Source organism: Eretmochelys imbricata, chromosome 2 (genome assembly GCF_965152235.1).
Source record: "Eretmochelys imbricata isolate rEreImb1 chromosome 2, rEreImb1.hap1, whole genome shotgun sequence".
Taxonomy (NCBI): Eukaryota; Metazoa; Chordata; order Testudines; family Cheloniidae; genus Eretmochelys; species Eretmochelys imbricata.
The window spans coordinates 111415630-111436177 of NC_135573.1; the positions used below are offsets into that span (position 1 = coordinate 111415630).

Genomic DNA, 20548 nt, shown 5'->3' on the forward strand with positions numbered 1-20548 from the left:
ATCGGATGGTCACTCTCCTCCCTTGGATGCATAGAGCATTGGCTTCACTAAGCACAGCCAGCAGGGGAGGAGGAGTTTCACACCCTCACTTCTCTTAAGTGCCAATACACTATTCTCTCAGAGCTGCTCTCCTGTGTGAAGGCTGCGGCAGAGAGCACAGAAGAAAAGATCAAAGAGGGAAAAACCAGTAGCCAGAAGGGAAGGACAAGAGAGTAGCCAGCCACTGAAGCCTAAACGCGAATGACTGCCTCAGAACAGAGGAAATGAGGTCAGGCCCTAATGCCAAGTGCTGGAGGAACTAGGGACAAGGAGTGTCCCCATTTAAAACAAGCAGCACTGGCGTGGGGGGGAAGATACCAAGGCAAGGGCCCCGCAGCCGCCCGCTCTTCCTCCGCCGGGGAATGCAGCTTCAAAGGAAACTCTGAGCCCTTGCTGCCACAAGTGACGTTTCACAAGGGGATGGCGGCAGCCCAGCACAGCCCGAGGAACACGCAGACCCGGCCCCCCAGCGCGCGTACAGCTCTCCCTCTCTATACAGCTCGAGCTTGGTCACGTGGGCGGGGAGCGGCCCTCTTACCCCTTGGTGCGCCCTCCCCGCGCCGCGGCTCCCGCTTGCTCCAGGCGCCGCGCCCGCTCTCCGGCGCGTGACGCCTCGCTCCCGCCCACGGCCCCGCTCAGCTGAATGCGGAGCGCCCTGCGGCAGCGCTCTGTAGCAACACGCCGCCCCGCGCCCAGCCCCAGCCCGCAGAGCCAGACACACACGCGGGCGGCCGGGCAGGCGAAAAGGGGGAGGACGAGCAGCAGCTGCCATTGTGCCGTGCAGCAGCGCGTGCTAAAAACAGCCCCCCCCCCGTGACTGTCCTAATAAAGCTCTGGCGCTTGAGCACCGGCTCTTGGCGCCCTATAAAAACCCTCCCTGCAAAGGGAGCGGGCTCGGCTCGGCTCCAGACGCGGACCGGCGGCCGCAAGAAAGCGCATCCGCGCAGCTGGGGTGGGGGGGACCCCGCCCCACCGTCCCGGCGAGATGCCCCACGTAGAAGCGGATCTCAAACTGGACTTTCATGACGTCCTGCTCAGACCTAAGAGAAGCAGCCTCAAAAGCAGAGCCGAGGTGGGGGCATTCAAACCGAGCATGCTGGGTGGGGAGGGGGCTGTCCTTCTGTAGCGTTAACTTCGCAGCCGCTGTCTCGCGGTCGTTTTTATTCCCCAGGCTACGCAGGGTTACCCGGGGAACGCGATTTCACAGAAGCGGCCCTTGTGCAGCCGCGGTTGGAAAGGCGGCCGCTGCTCGCGGAGAGGTGCCAGGAGCGCTGCTGATCCGAGCGCGGACTTGAAACCTCAAGAGTGCTCGGACCTTGGCCTGCGCCCGGCGCTGCTTTCTCCTGGCAGGTGCCTCGGCGGGTTTTTGCAGCGCCCCGGGTGGGGCGAGAGACGGTGACCCAGAGCGTCACTCCCCGGCAGCGCGCAGGGAACAGCGGCGCCGCTACACCAGCGGCGGGACGCTTCCCCTCCCCGGGGTCTGGTTACGAACCCGGCGTCCCAGGGCGGGCAGGAAAACACCAGCAGCCAAGGGAGGGTGGGAGGTGCACGTGCCAATCCATACACGGTGAGCTGGTGGAGAGCCCCAGTTATGAACAAAGCAGGAGGGGAGATTTTGAATGCCGTGGTGCCATTGAATTGGCTCTGCCTGTCAGAGGGCTGGGATCCTGTTCAGCTGGCAACCCTAGAAACTGGCCGCTTCTTTCTCCGCTCTGTAAAAAATCCCTGCAGTCTGACCAGTTCTGGGTGTGTAACGGCACCGCCACAGCTGAGCTGGTTCTCAGTAACTGCAGCGTATGCAGCTCTCAGTAATCGGAGTGCGGATCGTTATTAGCCAGTCAAAGCATTTCCATAATGCTGCATGCTGAGTAACCTTACCACTGATTAGGGGAAACCCCACAAAACTCTGCATCGCTATGAACTCACAACAAATATGGCCGCCTCATCTTGTGACACCATTCACCCCACCTCACCCTAGATGTCAAACACCATGTGATTAATACAGGCATTGCACTGGGTTGGGGAAGGGCGGGAGGATTCAGCCTTCAACAAGGGGCAAAGGAGGTAGTGAGGAGAATGGGATCAGGCGGGAAAGGAGTCAAAGGGAGAGGTGGCTGGATTTGTTATGGCCAGGAATTCTGAGAGCTAATCCAAGCAGAAGCATTTCACCAGGAATGCAGGAATAAGGCTAAAGAGTCCATCTCGGTATGATGATAACTTGAGGAGTGCTCCCTTTCAATTCAGTAATAATGGTATCCTGGGCTAATTTAGTCATTGCCCTTTTTACTTCTGCCCTCATAAGTATGGAGGAGCACCTTTGACCATTTTCAGTAGTTCACTTAAGCAGCGTGAAGATTCCTCTTCAAAAATAAATGCAGTGGCCTGGCAAACAGGTGGAGCTGATGGCTGTGGGGCTGAGGGTCTCCTTTACTTACTTACTTATTTATTTAATTAAATGCAGGGTTTTGTATATTAGCTGCATGCATGGGGGAAGGAGGGGTTGATGGGAATGGGAAAAGCTAGAAGAACCAGGGCCAATAAGGGAGAGTTACCTCAGGGGAGCATGATGAATGGCAAAAAGCATTTCATGTCATGAAGGCTCAGTGAAAGCTGATGAAGGTTAAGAAATTGGACACCATCACTGAGGCTGTAGCAACGGCTATTGACAGTACCTGAGAGAGCCAAATCTGAAACTGTGTCAGTCCTGCTTCAAAACAAGAGTACTGTATAAATAAATAGCGCTGGCAAGGGAACAGAGGCTGCTTACTACAGTGCCTGATACCCAACAAGTTGCTGCTTTGAAGTTTAAATTAACAGTGCCTGGCTAAGCTGTTTGAGTGTCTTATTCTACACAGACAGCACTTTACTTAATAGCTGGGAGTAAGTCACCTTCACAGAGGGACAGTATGGCAAAGTGGGCGGTGTACATTCCTTTCCCTGGCTCGTTGGCAGTGTCATCTTTTATTCTTGTTACTTTTCCTTGTCTTTGCTTCCTGGAGTTACTCCCTCCTTTTAGAGAGAAGGAACCAAAATTCGGAAGCTCGAATTCAGATTTTGAAAAAAAGGTATGGGTAGGGAGGGGGAGTTGCATGGGCCAGGGGCTTGCTAGGGTACAGAATCATTCACCCAGAGGGCATGGCTTTCATATCAAACTTGGGTTGGGAATAGCTGGAAGTTGTTAGCATCAGATGGTTGTGGGTGTCCTCGCTGAAGTGAATCCATGGTCTCACTACAGTTATTTGGGGGAAGCAGAGATGTGCATGGGTCCCAACATTTGCATTTGGGCACAACTGGGGGGTATTCAGGTTTGGCAGTCAGGCAGGCCCAACTGTGCTGCTGGACTTGGCCACTGTCTGATTTCTCCTCTTCTCTCCCCTCCCTGCACAGACAACATAGTTGAGGTCTTTCACCTTGACCACTAGAGTGGGGGTGGGTGGGGGCTGAGCCAATGGTGCATTCCTCTTAGCCTTCCCCAGGGAGGAGACAGTGCACAGGACAATGCATTTTCTCCCCTTTCCTCCTTCCACCCCACACTGTCTGATCAGGAGGTGGGAGAGAGCCCAATATCTGCTGGGTCTTTAAGAGCAAGGTACACATTGATCAGTGCTCCCTTCTGCCTGCACTACAATTTAGGATCAGGCACAGCTAATAAGAGTATTGATCTGTGTGCCATATGACTACGTTTTCTGAGTACCTTGAACATCAGTAATGCAGGGTATGGTGGATATTTGTCCAAACTCAAATATCGCTAATATTCCAGATATGAACAATATTAATTTCCGCTCTCACCTCTGCTGGGCAGGTAGCACATGACAAAAACACCTTCACCACGGTTGGCACGAAGCCCCTTTTTGGCCCTCTTAGGAGAAGGGCCAGGGCCAGTATAGAATGGAGGCTGCACCGCTTTCTCGCTCTTACGGGTCACTCCAATTTTAGGCTGAAATATGCTTATCGGACAATGCTTGGGAAGCTTACGCTGCTGCTACCTGTGCTGGATTTTATTCTGAGGCCTTTCCATTTTGAGGGTTGCCAGTCCAGTATCTTTGAGGAAGACTAGCCATTGGTTTAAAATTGTAAACTGAAAGAAGGCTGGAGAGCTGCATGAAACTGAGAGAGCTGTTCCTCCACTTACCTTAATGTCAAAACTCCTTTCCTGTAAAGTAGGGTAATCCGCACATTGCAGTGTGGCTGCTACCAGTGCCCTCCTTCCTGGAAAAATGGGGCAGCCTGTTCACAGTAGATGGTTTTTTTTTTTTTTTTTTTTTGGTTGGTTGGTTTTACATTTTTTTCTAAGTGTACTTTCCCATTGGTGAAAAGTTGCTGGATTAACAGCCCTGGAGACTGAAGTCTTTTCTCTCTAGATACACAGGGAAAGAGCCTCATTGGTAGAGGGATTGCAAGCTTCCTCCACAACAGCCCTGTCAATACAGCATTATCCCTGGAAATGTCATTGTACACCTGGAGTAACGTGAGAAAGACACGCAGCACCTATCTGGGTCATTTCAGAGATGGAATAATCCGTGGAAGTGAGGCGCCCTGGAAGAAGAAAGGTCTTGTGGTTCAGGCACAGGTTTACAGCTTGCCCTGTGTCTTGGTGCTCTTCAGATGAGCATTTCCTTTCCTCCTCTTTTCATGCCCATTTGAATGGGCATTTGGCTTGTATATTCGTTTAGAGCAGTGGTTTTCAGACTGTGCTCTGTTATCTCTTCCTGTCCCCAGCTTCTAAATTGCATTAAAAGTAGTACAAATACATTAAATGCTTTGCTAATATTAGCTTTCCCATGTGGGATGTGGCAGAAATTGCCATATGAATATTATGTGATTGCAAATGGGAGGCTGGGTGGGTCTACATGATTGCTTTGAGGATCAACTCTCTCTGTTAAGATGTAAACTCCTATTTGGATTGTAAGCTCTTTAGGGGAAAGACCTTTCTTTTCCTTGTTATGTATTTGTAGAGCCTAACACAATAAGGTACTCAGCAGTGCCTGAGGCCCCCCTAGGTGCGACTGAAATAATAAATAATGTGGTTCACATTGAGGAAAAAGTCTGATAACTCCTGACTTAGAGCTCCAAAGAGCCTGTAAGCAAACTGTCAAAGTCGGGTGTTCTTATGGTATCTGTGGTGGTGGGCATTTTACCTCATTTCAGCTCTTTGAAGCATCTCTCAGGTGAAGGCTGAAGAGTGGAAAACGTAGAGACCAATAAAGGAGTCTCAGCAGTATGTGGGGAGACCGTTCACAGATTAACTCAATGTCTTAATATTGTGCGTTTGTTAACATTTTCTATTGGGGAGTGCTAAATGAGAGAGAGACTCTTTATATTTAAGAATTGTTTAGATCAAATATATTGTTATCATGAGCTCTTGTTTTCTGTTTAGGAAATAATACAGTTTCCTGGGCTGAATAAACTCTGAGGCTAACATATTTATAAAAAATAAATGGCTGAAGGCCTCAGTTTATTTGCCCAGGATATGGTGGTGATTTTTAATATATTCTTAGTATTGCAGTAGTTACAACCAGGACCCTATTGTACGGCACAATGAACATACACTGTAGATACTGAACAAAAAGTCTCTGAGTTCATGGGAAGCAACTTCAAATTATTATCATGCTGCTACTTTTCACTAAAGGTCAGGAGTGAAATCCTAGCTCCATGGAAGCCAGTGGGAGTTTTGCCAGTGAAGCCAGGATTTCACCCATTTTTAAATGAAAGAGTAGAAAAAATATCAGTATAGGTTGACAAGCTGCTGAGAGGTTAATCGTTTATAAATAGGGCCCTACCAAATTCACGGTCCATTTTGGTCAATTTCACAGTCATAGGATTTTAAAAATTGTAAATGTCATGATTTCAGCTATTTAAATCTGAAATGTGGTGGTGTTTGTAATTTGTAGGAGTTCTGACCCAAAAAGGAGTTGTGGGGCGATCGCAAGGTTATTTATTGTAGGGGGCTTTGCAATACTGCTACCATTACTTCTGTGCTGCTGCTGGTGGCAGCGCTGCCTGCAGAGCTGGGCAGCTGGAGAGCAATGGTTGCAGGCCAGGAGCCCAGCTCTGCAGGCAGAGCCACCACCAGCAGCACAGAAGTAAGGATGGCATGGTATGGTATTGCCACCCTGACTTCTGCGCTGTTGCCTGCAGAGCTGGGCCCTCAGTCAGCAGCCACAACTATCAGTCTGTCCAGCTCTGAAGGCAGCAGCGCAGAAGTAAGGGTGGCCTGGTATAGTATTGCCACCCTTACTTCTGCGCTGCTGGTGGCGTGGCACTGCCTTCAGAGCTGGGTGCCTGACAACAGCAGCTGCTCTCTGGCGGCCCAGCTCTGAAGTCAATGCTGAAATAAGGGTGGCAATACCACAACCCTCCTAAAATAACTTTGTGACACACTCACCCACCCCACCCCCCTCACTGCCCCCCCGCAACTCCCTTTTGGGTCAGGACCTGCAATTTGAGAAAAGCTGCTGTCCTGTCCTCTCCGGTGAAATCTGTATAGTATAGGGTAAAAGCACACAAGACCAGATTTCATGGTCCATGACATGTTTTTCATGGCCATTAATTTGGTAAGGCCCTATTTATAAAATAATTCAAAATCGTCTTGACCCTTCCCTATTCCCATCAGCTCCTATCACTTCTCATTTTAATTTCTTCCCTACCTCCTTTCCCCCTTCCAGTTTCCTTCACTACATGTCAACAAGACTCTTCTCCTTATCATAGCCACAATATTCTGTTTTATGACATTTTCATTCTCAGCTGGTAGGCAGAGGTAGGAATGCTTCCAATGGAAGCAAACAATGGTACATATAAGAATACTGCGGGGATGAGTGAGAAGCTGGGCTGAATTCTGCTCCCGCTGAAATCAGTGGCAAAACTCCTGTTGTCTCTATGCTGTATATAATTGTGACAGCTTGGGTGTAATCTCTGTTGGTCTAAAGGTACTTACCAGAATTTGCATTCATTACTCACAGGTAGATCTCAGGCGCACCTTCATATTCCGCAACTCCAAACAAACTTACACAGGGATCCCCATTATGGTGGCAAATATGGACACCGTGGGCACGTTTGAAATGGCAAAGGTGATGACTAAAGTAAGTGCTGACTTTCCTCTTTCTCTGCAAAAGCTAGGAAACCATTTGTTTGGTGACAGAATGTCCTATAATAAGGCAATTACATAATTTAGATATGTGCCTTGGGAGTTGGGATACAAAGGGAACCGCTATCATAAAATCAAGAACAGGATGGTAAAATCTTAAGACAATGTCTTCACTGCCAAAAGAGGTGTTTTTTCACATCAAGATACCTAACCCAAGATAGTGCTCTGCATGTAAAAGCCTAGTGGGCACAAGGCACAGGTAATTTTTACCTTGATGTAGGTAATTGAGGTCACCCAGTTGGGGTGGGGATAGAATTGATGTTATCAGAACCCTTTAGTGACATTACAACCTTCTATGACAGAAGAATTGCTTCTCTATTGTTTCTATTTATAAATCTGATTAGCTGCAAAGATTTTGATCATGCAGGTTATCTAGTAGTACAGCTACTGAAATCAGAACTCATTAGTTAATTGGCCTCTAGCCTCATGACTCACAACACATCCATAGTGAGCAAGAAATTGAGAATACACTGTACAGCTGCATGCTTAATGGTAGATTATTGCTTATTTAGTTACTGATCCTGCATGGTGCTAAGCACTCTGAACTCTCACTGAAGAGGGATCAGGATCAAGCCCTAATTCATTATTATTTCAAGCAAGATGAATATAAAAGTAAGACACAGTGACATGTCATAGTGCTAAGTTTGCCACTGAAGAATGGGAAAAGAAGAGATGACTAACTTGGATGTTAATATCAGTTTGCTTGTTTCTTTTCTTTTTCTAGCATGCAATGTTCACTGCTATTCAGAAGCATTATTCTCTGGAAGAATGGAAACTGTTTGCAGTCGATCACCCAGAATGCCTTGAGGTATATTCCCATATTATAAGCTCATTCTGTCCTGCCTTAGAGCAGCCTATGCAGGGTTATGAAAGTCATTCCTTTATGGAAAATAATACCCATGGCATTGTTCGCTTGACGTTTCACAAGGTGTTTCATTACCTGTGGCTCACTTTTAAATGATATTTTAATTATGAGGGGCTTGTCGAAAGGCCAACCTATCACTTAGGCTCAACAGCTTTTTTTCATATATAGTACGAGAGTAGGGGTAGGCCCCAAGGAATATACTCTGTCTGAACACTTTGGCACTTAAATTACATATTGATTGAAAGCACAGATTGATTGAAAGCACATTTTGTGTTGCACAGTGATTGCAGTAATGTCATCTGATGCTTAAATGCTGACTTGCTCTGTAGCCTTGGATCTCTGCTGAGGTTCTGTGAGCCAGCAGCTGTGGAAGCTATTTTTTTCTGTGAGGACATAGTGAGGATGTAGATTAAGGGAGGACTGAGTGAATTGACAGGTCCATGCCCTATTCTCTAAGGGATCCCCAAAGTTTGCAACTCTGTCTTTTTGGAATTATACAAACTGGTGAGGGTTCCTGTGGTTTTTGTTGATCTGGGCAACTCAGATGATAATGGTTGCCCATGAAAGAGTCCACTTACACATTTCACATTAGTTTATAGACCATTTAAATGTAAATAGGGTTTATAATATGCCACTACTGCTGTATTGAAGAAGAGCCTCAAAACAAAGTGTAGGTAACTGGTTGGTTTGTCCAGCTATGGTATTTATTTCTGTATGGTTTTACATAACAGAGCACTCAATAGTTTCCATGGGTTTCTATGGAAGCTTTCCCAGGGTGGGTGGAAACAGATGCAAGAACTGTGCACTTGTCTGATCTCTAAGAGCTGCTGATCATTTTTCTCTCTCTCTCCAGCATGTAGCAGTGAGCTCAGGCAGTGGGAAGGACGACTTGGACAGGCTTACAAGTATTCTGGAGGCCATTCCTCTTATCAAGTACATCTGCCTGGATGTGGCCAATGGATATTCAGAGCACTTTGTGGAATCTGTGAAAACTGTCCATGCCAAGTTTCCAAATCACACCATCATGGTAGGTGGTAGAAGAGGGGTATTGTGGTTATTGTCCTAAATAGGGCTCAATTTTTCCTGATACTGGGTAGTTATGCCAGACTAGCACTTCTGGTGCAGCCCCATCTATTTCTGCAGGATCTAAGTCCTCATTAACAAAATAGAGGGGCCTGAAGTTCTGCTGATTTACCTCTGCTGAAAGTCTCACCCTAAATTCCTATCTTTGTGGTTGCAAAGATAATCTTCCCCACATGAACAAATACAGTGCTGTCTTCCTGAGCCCGAGGACACGGGAAGTAGCTCTATGACGGTTTGATCTGCCCCCATTCGTCTCAGAAGGGTGTTGACCAGGAAGCCAAATGATGGCAGTTTAATAAAACATCAGTGTTGTCACTTTTCAGAGTAGCAGCCGTGTTAGTCTGTATCCACAAAAAGAAAAGGAGTACTTGTGGCACCTTAGAGACTAACAAATTTATTTGAGCATAAGCTTTCGTGAGCTACAGTTCACTTTATCGGATGTGTTTCACTACTAATCAGATTAGTAGAAATGTTCATTGTTTACTCTGAGATTGTGGTTAGAATTTGGAATTGTGGGCAGAGTTTGGATTAAGTTTTTCTCCAACCTCCTTCCACACCGACTCTGACCTTAACTCATAAATTTTGTAGTTTCGCCTTCCATGTCAGTGGTTCCAAGCGGAGTTCCACAGAGCACTTCTTGCTGGTAGTGTGCACAGAGCTGGCTGGTCACATAGTGCTGGCTCCTCGTTTCCAGCAACTAAATTACATCAAAGGCATCTAAACATAGATTAAATACTTTCCTAATATTGTTGTACTGGGTCAGCAGTTGCTGTAGTTGCCAGAGGAATGTTAGGGTATGTCTACACTATGAAATTCGGTCACATTTATTGAAGTCGGTTTTGTATAAAGCGTTTTTATACGGTCAATTGTGTGTGTCCCCACAAAAATGCTCTCAGTGCATGTAGTCAGTGGAAAGTGTCCACAGTACCGAGGCAACCATCAACTTCCGGAGCGTTGCACTGTGGGTAGCTATCCCACAGTTCCTGCAGTCTCTGCCACCCATTTGAATTCTGGGTAGAAATCCCAGTGCCTGATGGGGCTAAAACATTGTTGTGGGTGGTTCTGGGTACATATCGTCAGGCCCCCCTTCCCTCCCTCCTTCCATGAAAGCAAGGGCAGGCAATCGTTTTGCGCCTTTTTTCTTGAGTTACCTGTGCAGACGCCATACCACGGCAAGCATGGAGCCCGCTCAGCTAACCATCACCGTACGTCTCCTGGGTGCTGGCAGACGTGGTACTGCATTGCTACGTAGCAGCAGTTTATTGCCTTTTGGCAGCAGACAGTGCAGTATGACTGGTAGCCATCGTCGACGTAGTCCTGGGTGCTCTTTTAACCGACCTCGATGAGGTCGGGGCGCCTGGGCAAATGGGAGTGACTCAGCCAGGTCATTTCCCTTTTAAGTTTCGTCTCATGGCGATTGAATCCTACCGGCAGTGCACTGTCTTTTAATCAGCAGCCAGCAGAAGACGATGGTCAGCAGTCATACTGCACCATCTTCTGCCGAGCACCCAGGAGATAACGATGGCTAGCAGTCGTACTGCACAGTCTGCTGCCAGCAAGATGTGTAAAGATAGATGAAGTGGATCAAAACAAGAAATAGATCAGATTTGTTTTGTATTCATTTTCTCCTCCGTGAAATCAACCGCCTACTAAACCCAGTTTTGCTTTCTGTCCTTGAGGTTTTGAGTTATATCCTTGAGGGGGGCATTCTGTTTCTCGCAAAGCCACCGCCTTTGTTGATTTTAATTCCCTGTAAGCCAACCCTGTAAGCCATGTTGTCAGTCACCCCTCCCTCCGTCAGGGCAACAGCAGACAATCGTTCCACACCTTTTTTCTGTGCGGATGCCGTACCACGGCAAGCATGGAGCCTGCTCAGATCACTTTGGCAATTAGGAGCACATTAAACACCACACGCATTATCCAGCAGTATATGCAGCACCAGAACCTGGAAAAGCGAAACCGGGTGAGTAGGCGACGTCAGCGCGATGACAAGAGTGACGGGGACATGGACACAGACTTCTCTCAAAGCATGGGCCCTGGCAATGTGGGCATCATGAAGCTAATGGGGCAGGTTCATGCGGTGGAACAGCAATTCTGGGCCTGGGAAACAAGCACAGACTGGTGGGACCGCATAGTGTTGCAGGTGTGGGACGATTCCCAGTGGCTGCGAAACTTTTGCATGCGTAAGGGCACTTTCATGGATCTTTGACTTGCTTTCCCCTGCCCTGAAGCACAAGAATATCAAGATGAGAGCAGCCCTCACAGTTGAGAAGCGAGTGGCAATAGCCCTGTGGAAGCTTGCAACGCCAGACAGCTACCGGTCAGTTGGGAATCATTTTGGAGTGGGCAAATCTACTGTGGGGCTGCTGTGATGCAAGTAGCCCATGCAATCAAAGATCTGCTGATATCAAGGGTAGTGACCCTGGGAAATGTGCAGGTCAGAGTGGATGGCTTCGCTGCAATGGGATTCCCTAACTGTGGTGGGGCGATAGACGGAACCCATATCCCTATCTTGGCACTGGAGCACCAAGCCAGCGAGTACATAAACCGCAAGGGGCACTTTTCAGTAGTGCTGCAGGCACTGGTGGATCACAAGGGACGTTTCACCAACATCAACGTGGGATGGCCGGGAAAGGTACATGACGCTCGCATCTTCAGGAACTGTGGTCTGTTTCAAAAGCTGCAGGAAGGGACTTTATTCCCAGACCAGAAAATAACTGTTGGGGATGTTGAAATGCCTATAGTTATCCTTGGGGACCCAGCCTACCCCTTAATGCCATGGCTCATGAAGCCGTACACAGGCAGCCTGGACAGTAGTCAGGAGCTGTTCAACTACAGGCTGAGCAAGTGCAGAATGGTGGTAGAATGTGCATTTGGACATTTAAAAGCACGCTGGCGCACTTTACTGACTCGGTTAGAGCTTAGCGAAACCAATATTCCCACTGTTATTACTGCTTGCTGTGCGCTCCACAATATCTGTGAGAGTAAGGGGGAGACGTTTATGGTGGGGTGGGAGGTTGAGGCAAATCTCCTGGCTGCTGGTTACGCACAGCCGAACACCAGGGCGGTTAGAAGAGCACAGGAGGGCGCAGTGCACATCAGAGAAGCTTTGAAAACCAATTTCATGACTAGCCAGGCTACGGTGTGAAAGTTCTGTTTGTTTCTCCTTGATGTAACCCCCCGCCTCTTGGTTCACTCTACTTCCCTGTAAGCTAATCACCCTCCCATCCTCCCTTCGATCACTGCTTGCAGAGGCAATAAAGTCAGTGTTGCTTCACATTCATGCATTCTTTATTAATTCATCACACAAATAGGGGGATAACTACCAAGGTAGCACCAGGAGGGGTGGTGGAGGAGAGAAGCACCAGGAGGGGTGGTGGAGGAGGGAAGGACAAGGCCACACAGCACTTTAGAAGTTTAAAACTTATTGAATGCTAGCCTTCTGTTGCTTAGGCAGTCCTTGAGGGTGGGGTGGCTGGTTGGCCAGAGGCCCCCCCTCTGCCTTCTTGGGCATCTGGGTGAGGAGGCTATGGAACTTGGGGAGGAGGGCGGTTGGTTACACAGGAGCTGTAGCAGCGGTCTGTGCTCCTGCTGCCTTTCCTGCAGCTGAACCATATGCTGCCTCCTCTCATCACACTGCCGCCACCTTTCAGCTTCAGCCCGCCACTTAGGCTGAAGAGAGTATCACCTCTCCTCCTGGTCAATTTGTGCTTTCCTCCACTCTGACATTGTCTGCCTCCACGCATTCGTCTGCGCTCTGTCAGTGTGGGAGGACAGCATGAGCTCAGAGAACATTTCATCACGAGTTTTTTTTTCTCCTTCTGATCTTCGCTAGTCTCTGGGAAGGAGAAGATCCTGTGATCCTTGAAACACATGCAGCTGGTGGAGGAAAAAAAAGGACAGTGGTATTTAAAAAGACACATTTTATAGAACAATGGGTACACTCTTTTTCACGGGTAAACCTTGCTGTTAACATTACATACATAACACATGTGCTTTCATTCCAAGGTCGCATTTTGCCTCCCCCAAGCGCATGGCTAGCACCTCCACCCTCCCCGTGGCTAACAGCGGGGAACATTTCTGTTCAGCCACAGGCAAACAGCCCAGCAGGAACGGGCACCTCTGAGTGTCCCCTGAAGAAAAGCACCCTATTTCAACCAGGTGACCATGAATGATAACATCTGTTCTTTATCTCTCTGTGGTATCCTCAGGAGAGTGATGTTTGAACACCAGCAAACATACACTGCAATGCTTTGTTGTACAATGATTCCCAAGTACATGCTACTGGCCTGGAGTGGTAAAGTGTCCTACTATGGTGGATGGAATACAGCTGCCCTCCCCAGAAACCTTTTGCAAAGGCTTTGGGAGTACATCCAGGAGAGCTGTGAATGCCAGGGCAAATTAAACGTGCTTGCTTTTAAACCATGTATACTATTTTAGAAGGTACACTCTCCAGAGGTCCCTTCTCCACCTGGCAGGTCCAGGAGGCAGCCTTGGGTGGGTTCGGGGAGTACTAGCTCCAGGTCCAGGGTGAGAAACAGTTCCTAGCTGTCAGGAAAACTGGTTTCTCTGCTTGCTTGCTGTGAGTTATCTACAACCTCATTGTCATCATCTTCTTCATCCCCAAAACCTGCTTCCATGTTGCCTCCATCTCCATTGAAGGAGTCAAACAACATGGCTGGGGTAGTGGTGGCTGAACCCCCTAAAGTGGCATGCAGCTCATCATAGTAGCAGCATGGTTGGGGCTCTGACCCGGAGCGGCCTTTCGCCTCTCTGGTTTTCTGGTTGGCTGGCCTCAGCTCCATAAGTTTCACGCGGCACTGCTTCGGGTCTCTGTTATGGCCTCTGTCCTTCATGTCCTGGGAGATTTTGACAAATGTTTTGGCATTTCGAAAACTGGAACGGAGTTCTGATAGCACGGATTCCTCTCCCCATACAGCGATCAGATCCCATACCTCCCGTTCAGTCCATGCTGGAGCTCTTTTGCAATTCTGGGACTCCATCATGGTCACCTCTGCTGATGAGCTCTGCATGGTCACCTGCAGCTTGCCACGCTGGCCAAACAGGAAATTGAGATTCAAAAGTTTGCAGTTCTTTTCCTGTCTACCTGGCCAGTGCATCTGAGTTGAGAGTGCTGTCCAGAGCGGTCACAATGGAGCACTCTGGGATAGCTCCCGGAGGCCAGTACCGTCGAATTGTGTCCACAGTACCCCAAATTCGACCCAGCAAGGCCGATTTCAGCGCTAATCCCCTTGTCGGGGGTGGAGTAAGGAAATCGATTTTAAGAGCACTTTAAGTCGAAAAAAAGGGCTTCGTCGTGTGGACGGGTGCAGGATTAAATCGATTTAACACTGCTAAATTTGACCTCAACTCCTAGTGTAGACCTTAGGCACTCATGAATGGAAAGGGGAGGTGTCAGTCCAGTGAATGGAGCTGCCACTGAGGGGACTTCACCAAGGTGTGCTGACCCGTTTTCAGTCCACTATGCTGTATCCCTTCTGTCCCATAAGTGCTAATGAGTAGCGAGCTTGTGCAGAAGAGGGCACCATGCGGAGAGCATATGTACACTCTTGATAGCATCATACCTGCAGCAGAACCACACCGATTCTGCTGCCAGTGGTCCTCAGTGGCCAAGGAGCAGGGGGCTGAATTTGTTCCTTAGAGAGCAGCAAAGGCTCTGGTATTAGAATGATTAGCTGTCTCTTAAAGCTTTCAGCCTTTCTTCAAACTAACACAAAAGAAATCATTTGCATGGGCAAGACCTTGTTATTCTTTCATGCCAGGCACAAAGCTCCTCCACCACACCCTTAAAATAACTGGAAAAAAAATAGGTTGTAACCAGATTATCCTGCTTGAAGCAGAGAATGGAGCTGCATGTTCATGCAACTCAGGGGAGCCCATGTTCTTCCGGCCCACAGGAGATGAAGCTGTAGTGGAAAATGGGACAGGGAGGAGGGGAAAGAACATGAAAGAAAAAGGGACTCAGCGTTCTTGCCTGCTGAGATCTGGCTTGTAAATGGGAAGATTGTGCTGGAGTGCCCATGGGTACCTGGGTAACCATCGCCTCACAAGCAGGCCCACTGCCACAGTGACTAGATAAGATGCACATGTATGTCCCAATTCTGCCTTCTTTGCACATGCACAACTCTCAGTGACTTTGATAGGAGTTTGTGGGTATGCAAAGAGGGCAGGATTGGGCCCTGGAGGGACTGACTTCAGTTTTTGAATGAATGTCTTTATTTCTGATGAACAGCAAAGGAGTAGCTCACAATATTATTATTTGTATTCCAGTAGTATGGAGCAACCCCAGCTGAGATCAGGGCCCCATTGTCCAAACACATAAGAGACAGTCCCTGCTCGGAATAGCTTACAATCTAAATACGCAGAGAAAACATTACTGTTTCCATTTTATAGATGGAAACTGAGAAATTAAGTGACTTGCCCTGGGTAAAGCAGGAAATCAGTGGCAGAACCAAGAGTTGAGTCCAAATGCCTTAATCATATCCTTTCTTAGCTACCTTCTTGCTCTCTGCAGTTTCTCTACTGTTGTCATTAAAATTATTATTTATGATAATTATGTCATGTTTTAGTAACACCAGCACATCTATAGTCCTGGCTCACTATATCTGAATGACACTAGCCTACATGAGGGTGGCTGCTTTTCTGATCACCTGCAGAGATACATGTCTCCTAAAAACCTATGAACAAATTCAGGGGGATTCCTCCCTCTTGAAAGCCTCCATACATTCCTAACCCTTCAAATGCCCCGACAGCCTGCAAAGTCTGTGAGTCAGCTCTACCCCATCCTCAAAAGCAGTTTGAAGAAACAAATTTATGCTTCTGTTTTACCCCTGCAGTGTTCTCTGTGTTCTTTTGGGCTCAAAGTGAAAGCTCCAGCCCTTAACTACTAGGTCTAAAAATAACTGTGTTTTAATAGCTGAAAGTGATCCCCAGGACCTTGCAGGCTGCCCTGTTCATTCTCCTCAGAATGACCCCCACAGTTGGCTCACACTAGGAGTGCAGTACAAAACTGTAACACGAACCAGAGTCTCAGGAGGGAATGTTTGTTCCCAGGGGTCATGTAACAGGTTCAGCTGTGGGTCTGTAATGAACTGTGCAAGGTAGCGACAGCTCCTACACTATATATCCTGGGGCTCCTCATTGGCTTTTGCCCTGTGTGCCGATGGAGGGATGTCTGTTGGAGAGTGGGATATGTTTTTATAATCAATTTGGCATGCTGTCTTCTCCTTTTGAATACCTAGCTCTGACATAGCCCTTTTTATCCATATATCTCAGAGCAGTTCAGAAAGCAGTTCAGTCTCATTATTCACATGACAGGTAGGGAAACGAAGGCACAGAGAGGCAAAGTGATGTGCCTGCGGTTATCCAGCAGGACAGAAACAGACCTGGGAATAGATCCCAGGCCTCCTGAGTTGCAACCTAGCACCCTGTCCAGTAGATCTCATGGCCTCCCAGTGTCAGGGTATTAGTACAGTGTTTTGTTTATCAGCAGCATAGAATCAGGAAGTTAGGGCCTGATCGTACACTCATTGAAGTCAATGTCAAAACTCCTGTTGGCTTAAATGGTGGAAGATCCTTTCCTTACAGAGGGAAATCTAGTTCATGTTTACCAATCTAGTTTTAAATGTCCCAAATGGTAGGATTTCCATCATTTTCATTGGAAGACTATTACATGGCCTAATATATGTCTCTGCCAGTAAGTTTTTTCTGGTATTCATCCTGAATGTGTCTTTTTTTTTTAATTCTCTCCCATTACTCCTATTGATACCACTGTGCACCATTCAAATTAATTCATCTCCATCCTTGGTTTTTACATTAAAACTGCTAGAACATTTCCCTTGAGTTGTGCTTACATAGCTCTTCGGACTGACTGTGTTTGGTGACTTCATTGTCCACAAATATGACATTTAGTCTTGGATCTACTCAGAATATCATGGCTACTATAATAGTCATAGTGGGACTGTCTCAAATGGTTCCTGGCTCATCGTGCCAAGAGGGGCACAGTCATGATCTGGTGTTTTGGCCTTGGATTAGAGGTAGGAAGGTAGAGCTAGAGGAGGTTGTACCTCCTAGGCACGTCCTCTCACCTTGATCCATTGCCATTTGCCAGTGGTCTTTTAGCCAGCTTTCAATCAGCATGGCAGTGCTCCTCCCTAAGTCAATGGGAGATAATAAAAGCAAAAAGTGGAAATAACTACAACTCCACAACCCAAAAAACACTACCTCCGGGAGAAACCATGACACCAGGACCCAGCACATGGATTCTGCATGACACCCCAATATAATTAACCTATCAACACTACCCCTAGCTAGAGCTGAATTATTTGTATTTTCCAAAGGACTGAACTTCTCCCCCACCATAGAACCTGACACTATAGTAATGTGGAGAACTAAAAGAATTCTTTCTCCAACTCTGCCTCAAAGAATTCTTTCACAACACAGACACCACCACCCACAACTACTGTGTCCCTACTAACAGTCATAAGAAAAATGAATAATCTGACTGGACACCAACTAGTGGACAAAACTTCACACTTGAACATTACATTGATTTGCTTCAGGAAAAAAATAAACTGTGAAATCCTTAACAAACACCACAATCTCTCCATTGCCGAGTGGACAACTATACAGTCCCTGAAATCCAGCCACCAAATAATGATCAAACCAGCAGACAAAGGGGCACTGTCATAGTCCTCAACCATGATGACTATGTCAATGAGGCCAACCAACAGCTATCTGACACCACGTACTATAAAGAACATAAAGAAGACCCCACACCACAATTCACTAAAGAATTTAAGGATATCATCAATTCCTTCCCCAAACAACTCCAAGAGAAAGTCTACACCCTCATCCCCCACAAATCCATCCCAGGGACCTTCTACATACTTCCCAGGATACACGAAAAGGGAATCTAGGTAGACCCATCACATCTGGCCATGGAAGTCTTACTCAAGGAATATCGGGACTCACAGAAACCATCTTCAAACCACTCCCTGCACGAAGGGCCAGCTTCCTGTAGGACACTACCAACTTCCTCCAGAAATTCCACAACATCAACGATTTCTTGCCATCAGGGATATCAACTCCCTATACACCAACATCCCTCATCATGACAGCATCACTGCCTGCCTCAAATGTCTACAAGATAATGGACAACACTCAGATATCCCTCCCAAACACCAAACTCAACCATTTCAGCTTCACCCATAACAACTTTTACTTTCAACAGCAAACGCTTTCCCCAAACCTTGGGAACAGCCATGGGTACTAGGGTGGCTCCCCAATATGCCAACCTCTTCATGGCCCATTTTGAGGAAAAATGAAACGTGAAACCAATGATATACCTGAGATATACTGATGATATTTTCATCTTCTGGGCAGACAACCAAAACTCCTTCATAGACTTTGACAACAACTTCAACCACCACCACCCATTCATCAAACTCTCTCTAGAACACTCCCACACCAGCATCAACTTCCTGCACACCATGATCAGCTTCAACAATGGAACCTATAGAATATACTAGAAATGCCACATTTACCTCCACAGATCCAGCAACCACTCCAGACAGACCAAGAAATCTGTTTTCTACAGCTTGGCACACATATACCACAGAATATGTTCTGAGTAGAAAGTTTAGGATACACACCTTAACACACTTAAAACTGCCTTCAGCAAACAAGGATACTCACCAGAGAAGTAGATTGCATCATGGAACAGGCCACTCTAATTCATAAAATCATAGACTTTAAAATCAGAAGGGACCATTATGATCATCTAGTCTGACCTGCACAACGCAGGCCACAGAATCTCACCCACCCACTCCTGTAATAAACCCCTAACCTATGTCTGAGCTATTGAAGTCCTCAAATCATGGTTTAAAGACTTCAAGGTGCAGAGAATCCTCCAGCAAGTGCCCCATGCTGCTGAGGAAGGTGAACACCCCCCAGGGCCTCTGCCAGTCTGCCTTGGAGGAAAATTCCTTCCCGACCACAAATATGGCGATCAGCTAAACCCTGAGCATGTGGGCAAGACTCACCAGCCAGACACCCAGGAAAGAATTCTCTGTAGTAACTCAGATCCCACCCCATCTAACATCCCATCACAGGCCATTGGGCATATTTACTGCTAATAATCAAAGATCAATTAATTGCCAAAATTAGGCTATCCCATCATACCATCCCCTCCATAAATGTGTCAAGCTTAGTCTTCAAGCCAGATATGTCTTTTTCCCTCACAGCTCCCCTTGGAAGGCTGTTCTAAAATTTTACTCCTCTGATGGTTAGAAACCTTCGTCTAATTTCAAGTCTAAACTTCCTGATGGCCAGTTTATATCCATTGATTCTTGTATCCACATTGGTACTGAGCTTAAATAATTCTTCTCCCTCTCTGGTATTTATCCCTCTGATATATTTGTAGAGAGGAATCATATCTCTCCTCAGCCTTCTTTCTGTTAGGCTAAACAAGTCAAGCTCTTTGAGTCTCCTTTCATAAGACAGGTTTTCCATTCCTCGGATCATCCTAGTAGCCCTTCTCTGTACCTGTTCCAGTTTGAATTCATCCTTCTTAAACATGGGAGGCCAGAACTGCACACAGTATTCCAGATGAGGTTTCACCCTCTCCCTGAGAGAACCTGCTTCAATACAGGAAAAAAACCACCACTGACCACACACCCCGAATTGTCATCTACCATCCCATACTGGAACCCATATGGAGTATCATCAAACAGTTACAGCCCATACCTGATGGGGACCACATCCTGAAAGAAATCTTTCCTGAACCCCTCTTTTCTGCCCTTCAGGCAACCCCCCAACCTTGCCAAACTTTGTCATGAGATGCAAACTCCCCACAGACCAGGACACACCAACTCAAAGAGGAGCCAGACCCTGCCATAACAATAGATGCAAAACCTGAAGCTGTATCTCCACTGCTTCGTGATCAATCCTGCCCCCAACACACTTTTTTAAGATCCATGGCTCCTATGCATGGCTATCACAACATGTGCTGTATCTCATCCAGTGCATCAGATGCCTCAACAACTATGTGGATGAAACTAGACAATTGCTGTGCACTCAAATGAACGCCCACAGAAAAATGATAAAAGACAAAAACATCCTATCACCTGTGAGCGAACACTTTTCACAAAAGGATCACTCCATATCTGACCTCTCAGTCCTTATCCTCAAAGGAAATCTGCACAACACCTTCAAAAGGCCAGCCTAGGAGCTTAAATTCATAACTCTACTAGACACCAAAAATCATGGATTCAGCAGAGATGGTGGTTTTATGTCTCATTACACCACATGGTAACCCACTAACCCTCCTTTGTCCTAGGACTGATGAGGTGTTACTTGCCCGCTTCATTGTGAATGGTCGCTTGCAACAGCTGTTA

At 47.0% G+C, this 20548-nt stretch overlaps 1 protein-coding gene across 5 annotated transcripts in view; it reads left to right on the forward strand.

Moving 5' to 3' along the window:
- The first annotated feature begins 209 nt into the window (after window positions 1-209).
- The window catches only part of GMPR (guanosine monophosphate reductase), a 59273-nt gene continuing 38934 nt past the window's right edge, over window positions 210-20548 (forward strand). Inside the window, exons 1-5 of one of the 5 annotated variants that reach the window (XM_077810613.1) lie at window positions 210-1111; window positions 4401-4609; window positions 6999-7118; window positions 7908-7991; window positions 8902-9075. In XM_077810613.1, the coding sequence (XP_077666739.1) occupies window positions 4484-4609; window positions 6999-7118; window positions 7908-7991; window positions 8902-9075 (504 nt within the window). In that variant the 5' untranslated portion in view covers window positions 210-1111; window positions 4401-4483. Of the gene's footprint in view, window positions 1112-4400; window positions 4610-4635; window positions 5303-5335; window positions 5669-6998; window positions 7119-7907; window positions 7992-8901; window positions 9076-20548 lie in introns of those variants that run through there. The other 4 variants (XM_077810614.1, XM_077810618.1, XM_077810617.1 and 1 more) reach the window with 4 other exon arrangements.